At 40.0% G+C, this 12,410-nt stretch overlaps 2 protein-coding genes across 2 annotated transcripts in view; both read left to right on the top strand.

The window, feature by feature from the left end:
* Positions 1-309: 309 nt before the first annotated feature.
* LOC140246867 (uncharacterized) lies at positions 310-699 on the top strand. The gene has a single exon (XM_072326192.1). It carries the CDS (start codon positions 310-312, stop codon positions 697-699), a length of 390 nt encoding a protein of 129 aa, XP_072182293.1.
* A 6,598-nt stretch (positions 700-7,297) lies between these two features.
* Positions 7,298-12,410, top strand: part of LOC140246864 (uncharacterized) — a 40,590-nt gene continuing 35,477 nt past the window's right edge. Inside the window, exons 1-3 of the mRNA XM_072326191.1 lie at positions 7,298-7,333; positions 9,285-9,503; positions 11,147-11,234. Coding sequence (XP_072182292.1) covers positions 7,298-7,333; positions 9,285-9,503; positions 11,147-11,234 — 343 coding nt within the window. The remainder of the gene's footprint in view (positions 7,334-9,284; positions 9,504-11,146; positions 11,235-12,410) is intronic.

The raw sequence follows: 12,410 nt of genomic DNA, 5'->3' as shown, positions 1-12,410 counted from the left end.
AGCTTTACTATTGTCATTTGAAAGAAAAACAATCACTGATTTGTCATACAATTTACATCAAAGCTAGACATTTTCTCTACAACTTTGCTCACTTTACGTCCAGCTTCAAAATCTATAAAAGAAACATAGATTTGAAAAACAGATGATTTCTCAAAGCATGACAGCGTTTGTGTCTTACAACAATGTGGCACACAGAGGGTTCCCACCATGGAACATAAAGACTTAACGAAACGGTCATTTTGTCGACGAAATGACCAATTTCGTAACGAAATATTTCGTGCGACACTTGGCGTTCCATGGTTTTTGTCCATGGTTTGTACCACCTTCGTTAAGACCTTCATCTATCTGGGCAGCACCCTCTCCAATTGTGTCACAATTGATGCCCAGCTCAACAACAGGATCTCTAAAGCGAGCAGTGCTTTCGGGAGACTCAGGAAAAATGTTTGGAAGATGAGAGGGATCAGCCTTTCAACAAAGCTGAAAGTCTACTGTGCAGTTGTCCTCACCACACTTCTCTATGGATGCGAAACTTGGACTTTGTACAGGAGACATGAGAGGCGAATCAATCACTTCCATATGCGATGCCTCCGAAATCTCCTTTGCATCCGCTGGGAGGACAAAGTTCCGGACACAGAGGTACTGAAGCGGGCAGGCATCCCTAGCATCATCACCGAGATCCGCAAGGCCCAGTACTTTTAGGTGAGATTGACAGGCCACGTCTCCCGCATGTCTGACGACAGCATTAGTACAGTCAAAATAGGGTTTCACCCACCACTAATTGCAACAGTAGGAATTCCACTGCAGTGCAACTTGTTATGGGCTCCTAAACACCATACTAAAAGTCCAAAGAAATCCTGTGGGGCAAAGTGGCTAAATTTGCATAATATGCAAATTAGCTCCCATAATGATAAAAATACAGTGTTTCCATGAAAATTAGGCTTCTAGGTTTCAGATTGGAACACCGAAAGTGTTGAAACCTATGTTAACAATGTCAGTTAGTGCGATGCAAACATTTCTGTGTACATAATCTAGGCCTCATTTGCATAATATGCAAATTAGCTCCCATAATGATAAAAGTACAGTGTTTCCAGGAAAACTAGGCTTCTAGGTTTCAGATTGGAACACCGAAAGTGTTGAAACCTATGTTAACAATGTCAGTTAGTGCGATGCAAACATTTCTGTGTACATAATCTAGGCCTCATTTGCATAATATGCAAATTAGCTCCCATAATGATAGAAATACAGTGTTTCCAGGAAAACTATGCATCTAGGTTTCACATTGGAACACCGAAAGTGTTGAAACATATGTTTAAAATGTCAGTTAGTGTGATGCAAACATTTCCATGTAAACAATCTGGGCCTCATTTGCATAATATGTAAATTAGCTCCCATAATGATAAAAATACAGTGTTTCCACGAAAACTATGCTTCTAGGTTTCAGATTGGAACACCGAAGGTGTTGAAACCTATGTTTACAATGTCAGTTAGTGCGATGCAAACATTTCCATGTACATAATCTGGGCCTCATTTGCATAGTATGCAAATTAGCTCCCATAATGATAAAGATAGCGTTTCCATGAAAACTATGCTTCTAGGTTTCATATTGGAACACCGAAAGTGTTGAAACCTATGTTTACAATGTCAGTAGGGCGATGCAAGATTTCCACATAATTTGGGCCTCATTTGCATAATATGCAAAGGGTACCGAGCCAACAGAATATCCAAATGCATAAAAAGTGCCCGATATGAGCATATCAAGAGTGTTCAAATATGATATTTCAGTTTCTCTTCACCAAAAACAAACTTTACAGCATTAGTAAACCTAGCATGATTATGCAAATTAGAGTTTGTTGTCAGACAGATAATGATAGCTTATCCATTGATTACGTAGAATCAATGTACGAAATTGACAGTGTCAACATCTATAAAATAACTTGTCCAATTTTGTAATTAATGAACTCTATTTGGAGGGTGGTTTATTCGAATCTTGATGATTCAGCTCTTGCATCCTTGAGGGTTTTGAGATATTGAAGATGGCACAGTCAAAGGAAACCCTGTGGGCAGTGCCCAAAGTTACCCCTATCGATCATGTTATCCCCAAGACCATTTACAGAACATGCATAAACCAACACGATTTCCGTAGTTCTAAGCGTACATTTTTTTTTTCTATTTTTTTTTTTTTTTTTTAGAGTCGTTTGGCCGTCTAACAAAGACTCTTTGATTTCCATGAAATAGAATTGGCATTGACGGCGGAGACATTTTTCTACAATGGGTATATCTTTAAAAGGTGGTGCACAGTCAAAGCGACTCGCAGGGAGGTACCCGAATTCATCCCTACACCCTCATGGCCCGGTACAAAACATATTAAATTATACACACGTGAATACAGCTGTTTGAATCGGAAAAACCTCTCTAACGTCTTTTTCGTTTCATTTCCATTAAAATTTAATGGAAGTTTAAAAAAGAATTATTGTTCTACAATATCTATAAGGTGAAACTGGTTCACATACGAAGGCAACCACGTGGAGGGTGCCCAAAATTACCCCCCCCCCCAAAAAAAAAAGGCAGTCTTAGAAATGCAATAATCATGTACCAACGCAAATACAAATTTTATGTTCTATGGGTACATGCCTTTAAACAGTCCTTCTGGTCCTCTAGCAAAGAAACTTTTATTTAAGGAAATTAATTCAATAAGGTTAGCAGAAGATTATATTGCTCTACAATTTTAACTTAAGGTGCAATCACACATCGCCGGTTTAGATGGCGGTTCATGGCGGTTCAGCAAATCGCCGTGCTCCGCCAAAGACCGTGTTTACACCGTACACAAACCGTGGTCATCCGTCACCCATCCGCCATGAACCCCGAGAACCGCGGGGAACCGCGGGAAACCGCCAGAAAAATTAAACATGTTTAATTTTTCGTGGCGGTCTTGGCGGTTTGAAATGGACCGTGTTCATATCGCCGTTCATCGTGTTAAGAACGGCATCCTCCGTGTTTGCACCGCAGGATCCGTGATAATACCGTGTTAACACCGCCATAATTTTCAAGCGAAAAGAAACAATGAACTTAAAAGAGAATAATGGCTCCGGCGACACTTCGTGGCGGAGCAGTAAAAAATGGAGATAAACGCAAAGATGAACCCATAATGCAAGATCGGGCAAATATATTGAATGCTACAGTTTCCTTACTTCTTTAACACATATACAGTAACAAATAAAGTTTAATGTTCAAAAAGTTGTTAGGTATGTTGAATAGTACATCATTTACATTAAAAGGTAAGTACATAATTTTATCAAAGCTTAACAGCTTTTAAGATGGCCAGCAACGTGTTACATACAGAAGACTTATAATGTAAATATGTTAGGTTCTGCTTTCGTGATTATGTATGCCATTTTTGTAAGACATGTTGATACAGATATAGTGAAACTTAAAAGAGTAGAGAGAAAAGCAATGTTGAAACTTGAAAAAACACCATTATTATGTTACATGAACCTGTAAGTAAAGAGGAAACTATGCACATAATACTATAATATGCTTCTTTGATAATGTATAATGTACATAATATGTCTTTTTTATTGACTGCTGTTAAAGATATCATTATTATATCATCATCATTACCGGTCTTTGATATAGCGCATAATACCTTTGGCAAGGTCTCTATGCGCTTTAGAGGGGGAACAAAAAGATAAACAGGAAAAGGTAATTTCAGAAACAGTAACATGTTGCATAAATCATCATCTACAATTACTATGTTACTATTTTAACAGTTAAGTATTTAAAAACATTTTGGACTTATTGATGGAATTTGCATGTTCTATCACTTGGGATGCTGTTCCACAGTTCTGGGGCGGCATAAACCACGTTTGCCATCTATAGTAGTTTGTCGTAATGGATCGAGGGTATCACGTACAGATTCCCCTTACGATTTAGGAACTCTCCTAGGCTCATATTTCACAAGAAGCTCTGAAAGATAAGAAGGAGCAATTTTGTGAAAACATGGATAAACAAGCAACAAGATCTTGAATTCAACACGCCAAATAATTATGTGAAAACTTAATTAAGAAAGAATAAAAAAAAAGAGAGATGTTGAAACAAGCAAGTACTTGTACATCACTTGATAAATAAACCTACAAATGAACAGGAAACTTTGGAAACTATTTTGGATTCTGCTTTGATAGGTATGTCTTTTTAATGACAGTTAATACGGATATTTTAAGAATTAAAAGAGAAAGAAAAAAGTCACATTGAAACTTGAAGGTAATTGGTTGTTGCATCACTTATATCAATCTGTAAAACACAGGTGGTTACAACGTTTCATAATTTCTTTAAAATTGTGTTTACCTAACAAAGCAAAACGCTCATCGTTGAAACCCATTGAGGACAAGTGAAAGGGCTCTGATTGCATCCAACCTCATGGGCTTGGTATGGACTCCTCCACCTTCCGGGACGATACGTGTTACTACCGCGTCAATCCACGTTTGCTCCGTGTTCAAAACGTGTTGAGAACGTAGTCAAAGTGCTTTCCGCCATCATTGGGACACGGTTCACGGCGGTTTGAGAACCGCCATGAACCGCCATCTAAACCGGCGATGTGTGATCGCACCTTAGTTAAAGTGGTGATCATTCGAAGGGAGCCTACTATATGGGAAGTGCCCACATTAATTGCCTCCATACAAACCATGACCGTTATAACTCAAATAACAGCGCAATTACAATCGTTCCAAAAGTGCATGTCTCAAAAAAGGTTGTTCCTTGAGTTTTATGACTATATGTATAATTAATGTAAGGTGCTACAATCATTGTACATTCTTTTCATCCTCATAGTTTTACGTACCTCATTTTTTGTTCCAAAAAAAAAGTGATGTCTATATGTTCTTGTCGAAAATAAAATAAAAATTGAATTGAATTGTATTGACTTGAATTCCTGCCATATCAAGACACTTGTATTTCTACAAAAATTGCCGGGGTAAAGATAAAATAACAAAATTGATCTGTAATATCTACACAGTCCAAAGGGTTCACTTGCAGAGACCACCTTGTGGGAGGTGCTCAAAGTAACCCCATGCATCCTAAAGGCAATGAAAAACATGCAGTGTATACAACCGCGAAAAATATTCCATGGGTACATGCCTCTGAAAAGTTCTTCCACCTGTCTAGCACATACGCTTTTATTTTCGTAAAATGCAATTAAGCTAATATAGGAGACGTTGCTTTACACTATCTATTTTGTCAAGAAGGTGGACATTCAAAGGCAAGCCCTTGGGAAGTGCCCAGGGCCGGTATTCCATAAACTAGATAAGCATGCTTAAGTCAGAAAATCTAAGCAATTTTGCTTGTTTTCTGGCTAAGACAAAATTCTTAGCCAAAGTTCGTATTCCATAAAAATTTGCTAAGAATTTGTCTGAGCATTTGGCTAAGAATTTTGCTAAGAATTCTGCCTTAGCTAAGACAGATTTCGGCTTGCTCGTTAAGCATATTTGCTTAAAAAGTGTGCCATCGGTATTCCATAACGACATTTGTCTAAGAAATTTACCCTAAGTTTAAGCCAGCTATATTCATGTCTTAACTTGGGTCCCAGTAAGAAAATTTCATGGGTGTAGCATTAACAATGTAGGATAGAGGGCGGCTTGAGCTTATGATTTTTCACCTATTTGGTAAACAAACAAGTTCATCAGTAATGTACATGTATAATGAAATGAGTTCAGGGTCGGTCTGACGAAGAGTCTCGCGTGTGCGTCTCGTGGTTTATGGGACCACAGAAATACGTGCGGTAGAAACGGGGGGGGGGGGGGGAGGGTATGTGTTGCGCGAACATGCGTGCCCTCGACCCCGTTCTCAGCGCGCATTAGCGGCGGAGGAGCGCGCAGTGGGTAGGGATGCGCATCCGGGATAAGTCAGTCAGTATACATAACCCGCCTAGCTTGTGTGTACTACGCTTTTTACGTACGCCATCGTCCTAACGTTAGTAGACTTCTACTACAAAAGTACTTGCCCTTCGGCGATCACAGTTTGTGTATCGAGTCAGGCGAACTGCCAAAGCGTCCTCTCCGGCTAGCTCTATCGGATCGGTGAGTACGGAATACTAATTACTATTCTAGTGACGTTAGGTTGTAAACGTAAGTACTCGCTTTGAGTTTGATTCCCGTGATTTTATGATGTTCACTCGGGTGTCGTACTTGAAATGTGGCGTGATAATTGCGGTGTGACCGTGAGGTGAGTCTCAAAATGTCCACAATTTTGGCCGAAAAGATCCAAAACAACACGTCACTGTTACGTCTAGCCTATTACTAGAACCCTAGTATAAGTAGGCCGTTTACTGACATTTGTAGTGTTACACTGAGGCACTGTGAGACCTAGAGCAATATGAAGACGTTGCTCCTATAAAGCCTCTAATAACCTAAAATTGTTAATTACCGCTTAGTTTTCTACATCTCTTCCTATGGGTGGTTAGGGTCGTTGCGATATCTGCTTAAACACGTAAAATACATAGACTTTCACCGCGGGGAAGCTGTTCGCGAACAGTGATGACTTGAATATCTTGCTTATGACGTCACCAGAATTTAAGCTTTTTGCTTAATCAAATCGCCCAACTTAAGAAAAATGCCCTAAAGTTTATGGAATACCGTTTAAGCAATTTTCTTAGCTAAGCAAAAATCTTAGACAAATTGCTTAGACTTAAGCAATTTGCCTTAGAAGTTTATGGAATACCGGCCCATCACCCCTACCCCGACCGTCGTTGTCCCAAAACAGGTTAACAAAACATGCATTATATGCCAGGGCAAACGCAGTTGTACATGCATGTAGAAAGTCGTTTTGCCGGGTGGCAAATAAAGACACTTTACTTTTCATGATGTTGAAATGGTAGAGACACTGTTTTACAATAATAATAGTCAAAGGGGTGCACATTCAAAGGCAACCAAGGGGGATGTGTTCAAAATCATCCAACCCTCAGGGCAATAAAGAAAACATGCACTACCATATAGCACGAATATATTCCAATTTTCCATGTCTTCACGTAGTCGTTACGGTTGTACAGCAATTGCCCTTTTGTTTTCAAGAAATGGAATATAATTACATGAAGAAAAATTGCTCTACACTAACTATATTGTTAGAAGGGTGAACATTCAAAAATCAATCCCCTGCATGGGAAGTGTCCGAAATTACACCTCCGCTCAAGCCCCGTAATTACAACACTTAGATACTATGAACGCAAATACCGATGTTCTTTCGTGCATGGTTTTAGAAGTAGTTCCGGTAATACAGCTACACACTTTTTATATCAATGAATGTCGCGGAAATGATAGAAGAAGCATTCCTTCACAACATCTATTCAGTGAGAGGATGCGCATTAAATGCCAATCCTGTGGGATGTGCTCCAAAGTACACCACCCTCATTGCAATATAGAAAACATTGAATATCATTAACGCGAATATACTATATGTTCCAAACGCACATTTTTTCAAAGTTCGATCGTGCCGTACATCAAGGGCAATTTTGTTTTTAAAAATACATTGTAGTTAATAGAGGAGACATCGCTCTACAATATCCATATTGTCAAAAGGGTGAACATTAAAAGACAATCCCTGGGAAATGGTCCAAATTTACACCTATGCTCACGCCCCCTTAAGACAAAACACAGATATTAGCAACACATACACCGTTGTTCTAGCGTGGATGGTTTTTAAAGTAGACCCGACAATACAGCAAATACACTTTTTATCGATGAAAAGTCATGGAAATGATAGAAAAGACGTAACTTACAAGATCTACACAGTGAAGAGGATGCACATTAAATGGCGACCCTGCGGGATGTGCCAAAAGATATTCCACCCTCACGGCAATATAACGCGAATATATATATGTTCCAAGCGTACATGTTTTCAAAATTCCATCTTGCCGTATTGCAAAGGCACTTTTGTTTCCAAAAATACAACTGATTAATAGAGGTGACATTGCTCTACAATAACTATATTGTCAAGAGGGTGAAAATTCAAAAGTAATCCCTTGGAAAGGGTCCAAATTCACACCTACGCTCACGCCCCCTTATTGCAAAACACAGTTATTAGCAATGGAAATACCGTTGTTCTAGCGTGAATGGTTGTAAAAGTAGTCCCGGCAACACAGTAAGTACAATTTGTATCGATGACAAGTAATGGACATGATAGAAGAGACTTAGCTTTACAAGAACTTTACAGTGAAGAGGGTGCGCATTAAACAGCAACCCTGTGGGATGTGCCAAAAAATATTCCACCCTCACGGCAATATAGAAAACATCATATAGCGCGAATATTATGTTCCAAACGTACACGTTTTCGAAATTCCATCATGCCGAATAGCAAAGGCACTTTTGTTTCCAAAAAATGCAACTAATTAATAGAGGAAACATTGCTCTACAATAACTACATTGTCAAAAAGGTGAACATTCAAAGGTAATCTCTGGGGAGGTGTCTAAATTTACACCTACGCTCTCGCCCTTTATTACAAAATATGGATATTAGCAACGCATATTCTAGCGAGAATGGTTTAAAAGTAGGTCCGGCAATATAGCAAATACACTCTTATAATAAATGAAAAGTCATGAAAATGATAGAAGAAGGTTTACTTTACAAGATCTTCACAATAAAGAGGGTGCTTATTGAAGGGCGATCCTGTGGCGTGTGCCCCTAAAATGCCCTTTATCCTCTTGGCAATATACAAAACATATGATATCATATAACGCGAATATATGTTCCAAACGTACATGCTGTCAAAATTCGATCGTGCCTTATAGCGAGGGTACTTTTGTTTCCAAGAAATGCAATGTAATCAATACAGGAGACATTGCTTTATAATACTTATATAGTAAAAAGGGGTGCACATTTAAAGCGGCCTCTTGGGAGGCGCCCAAAGTTACCCCCTCAACCCCGCGTTCCCATACGCAAAACGTGCTTTATGCCAACGTGAGTACTGTTTTTTATGAATGTACTCTTACAGTTACCGCTAATTTGCATTTTATGTAAATTAGTTTCGTATGACCAATTCGAAAAGGCATCCATCGTGTTCATTGACCTACAAAATATAAGTTTATACATTTAAATTTTTGAAATTGGATAACGGAAAGCTGAGATCTGTCAATTTTCTCTCATTACACGTGCTAATTTGCATATTATGCAAATTTTACTATTTTGCCCCGCTGGATTTTTGGGGACTTTTAATATGGTGTTCAGGAGGCCTCAACGACTTGCACTGCACTGAAATTCCTACTGTTGCAATTAGTGGTGGGTTACCCCCTAAAAAGCGCTAGATTGACTACATCGCGAAAAAGCTCTTCTATGGAGAACTCGCTGATGGGAAGCGCAAGGTGGGAGGACAGAACAAGCGCTTCAAAGACAACCTGAAGCTCTATCTAAAAGACTTCTTCATCGACACCGAGTCCTGGGAGGCACTTGCTGCAGATCGCCCTTCCTGGCGCCAGACTATTGCTGTAGGGGCCTGCAGAGCAGAGGAGCATCAAGCAGGCAGAGTACAAACGCCAAATGCGAAAAGCTAGATCAGCCAATACCAACAGTTTAGCCCCTACCCACCTCTGCCCTACCCGTGGGAGAGGCTTTCTTGCCCAGATTGGCCTCATCAGCCATCTCCGGGCCCATCAAGCCAACTGATGTCATTGGTCATCCTCGAGAACGAGGGACGAACATATATATACCACCTTCGTTAATTCGGGCCTAAGTATCCATAAATTATTTAATACGGACATTTCCTTGATTGGAAAATGAATTCGCATGCTTATGACATTGTGTGTTTTATTGTGTTGTGTTGCGTTGTGTTGTATTGTATTGATTACAATGATATTGATGAAATATGATGTAACGATGAACAAAGCAAAGTTTTTTGTTAACATGTAGCATTGCATGTTTCAAGAGAGGTAAGTTAACAGCTCAATCGGTATCGCTTCTGTCTCACGATCCATTAGCCTTTTGGCAACCTTAGGACTCGTGGCTGAAAAAGAGACTAACTGCGCTAGAACGGGTGAACGCGAGACCGCGCGGCGCAGCCGCGACACCTTTTGAAACCTGATATGAATTTCTTATCTTCAGCGTTGTTTCTCGCCGATTCTGCTACCAAAAAGGGTAGCGGCCAATCAGCGAACGCATTGCTCACCACGCCGTCGCATCTAATGAGTACGCATATAAAAGTATGCGTGTCGACGGCTCGCTCATCCGTACCCAGCCTGTCTGCGGTAGCTGCCTGCATTGCCAGCGTTAACACGTCCATTAGCATACCAACTTTGATCTGACTCATGAATATATAAATAATTCACACTCGCCTTCGTTGGGAGGCGGTAGGGAAAAAAAAAAAAAAAAAAAACAGGTTTCACCCGTTTCTCGCGGTGCTCGGTGTGGCGAGTTAGTCTCAATCTTCAGCCACGAGGTGTTGTCAAAAGGCTAACGATCCATAGGACCCCGGTTCGAACCCGAGTCTGGACTGAGCAATGTTGTGTGCAATCACACTGTCCCCTCTATGAGTAAGAGGCAAATCACTCTGTCCCACGGATAGGACATAATAGATTATACCACATCTCGCTCCATTTATATATCGCAAAAAGCAGGGTGTTTAATCCGATAGACTGGTCCAACTGGACCCCGTGGAAGACCAGCTATTGCAGCTTGATATGAGCTCTTCAGCCATCTTCTAAGATGGAAATGAAACAAACAAACAAACATGTTGTAATATTCCATTTGACGAATCCCCGATTCCGATAGGGTGCAAGCTCTCTGGTCTTTGTGGTATGGGGTGGAGATTTTAGGAGCACGCCACGAGACCAACGCCCACGAATCATACAGCCCACGAGTCATACAGGCCACGTGTTATACGGTCCACGAGTCATACAGCATATAATGCGTTTGACAAGTGTTGCAATGTCGGACGCGTGGGCTGTTTTTTACCCACTGTTGAACTCGTGGGCTTTATTTGCCTGATGTCGGACTCGTGGGCTTTATGACTCGTGGTTGTCGGTCTCGTGGGATGACCCCAAGATTCTGGGGCAATGCCTAGCAATGCTTCGAAAAGCAGAACACATTTGCTTAAAGATACACATTTGCCAAAGTTATTTTCTTTATTTTATTCCTGCTTTATGTTTCTGTTGTTGTTTTATGAACTTTGCAGAACATTCTCAAAGCACGCAAGGAAACACCACCTCTTATCACGATGAAAGTGTCAATGTTGTTTGCTGCCGTCTTGACCGCTTGTTTCGGTAGGTAAAATGATTTGACAAATTATTTCATGTTAGTTATTTGAGTGTGTGCGCGGGTGTGCGTGTGCGTGTGTGTGTGTGCGCGCGTGTGTGTGTGTTTTCAGCTAGAGAGACTTATCATAAACTTGATTTAAACTCATAATCGAAGAGAGGAGTGAAAAACAGCACATAGAGTCACGTGTTACAGTGGATGAGACGCTCAACGGAGTTCGATTCTTCTCGGGTGCTCGTGACGTGCTCGTGACGTGCTCGTGACGTCCTTGTGACGTCCTTGCACGAGATGGCTGGGATTGCAGCAGGTCCCTGTGGAAGAGCAGTGCAAGCATTGGAGAGGCTAACCGCAATTAAATCAGTCAGTCGTAGTGTTCGAGGTTGTTATTATTATTATCATTATTATTATTATCATTATTATTGGAATTGGATGTTATCATTGTTCGTGCATCAACTACTATTTAATATTCATCTTATCATCTTAGCCTGAGCCTTACAATGCAAAAGCTTAAACAAAAACTTTGATCAATTCCTATCTTTTGTGAGTATACTAAAATCCAAATATAATATCATCGGGCTCAGTGAAACTTGGTTAAAGGAGACATCACCCTCTTCGCTGCTTATTATAGACGGTTTTAAACTTATAACAAATAACAGAACATGGAAGAAAGGTGGGGGAGTCGGATTTTATGTGTCACAGAATTTAGATTGTGTCTTCTTAGAAAAATACAGCGTGATGTCAGATACATTTGAGAGTGTATTTATCGAGGTCAAAACTCCAAACAAAGGTAATATTATAATTGGGGAGATTTATCGACCCCCAAGCTCAAATCCTGCTGAATTTTTAGAGTTATTCTGCGGCCTTATCTCGAACACTTATTTTGACAGTAAGACATGTTTTGTCATGGGTGATTTTAATCTCAATCTCCTTAATTACAGTGATAATCCCTTATGCGCAGATTTTCTCAACCTCATGTTGTCGAAATCATTTATTCCCCTTATAAGAAAACCGACTCGAATAACTGATGATGTATCTACTCTTATTGACAACATTTTTGTAAATGACTCATTTTCTAACATCACATCTGGTATTATAGTTTCTGACGTCACTGATCATTTTCCAATTTACGCCCTTGTGTCCAATTTTATGACTGCTAATGTTTCTCACACCCACAACTCAGGTAT

This window comes from Diadema setosum, chromosome 3 (assembly GCF_964275005.1).
Source record: "Diadema setosum chromosome 3, eeDiaSeto1, whole genome shotgun sequence".
NCBI classification, from domain to species: domain Eukaryota; kingdom Metazoa; phylum Echinodermata; class Echinoidea; order Diadematoida; family Diadematidae; genus Diadema; species Diadema setosum.
This window is presented reverse-complemented; position numbering and strand designations above follow the sequence as displayed.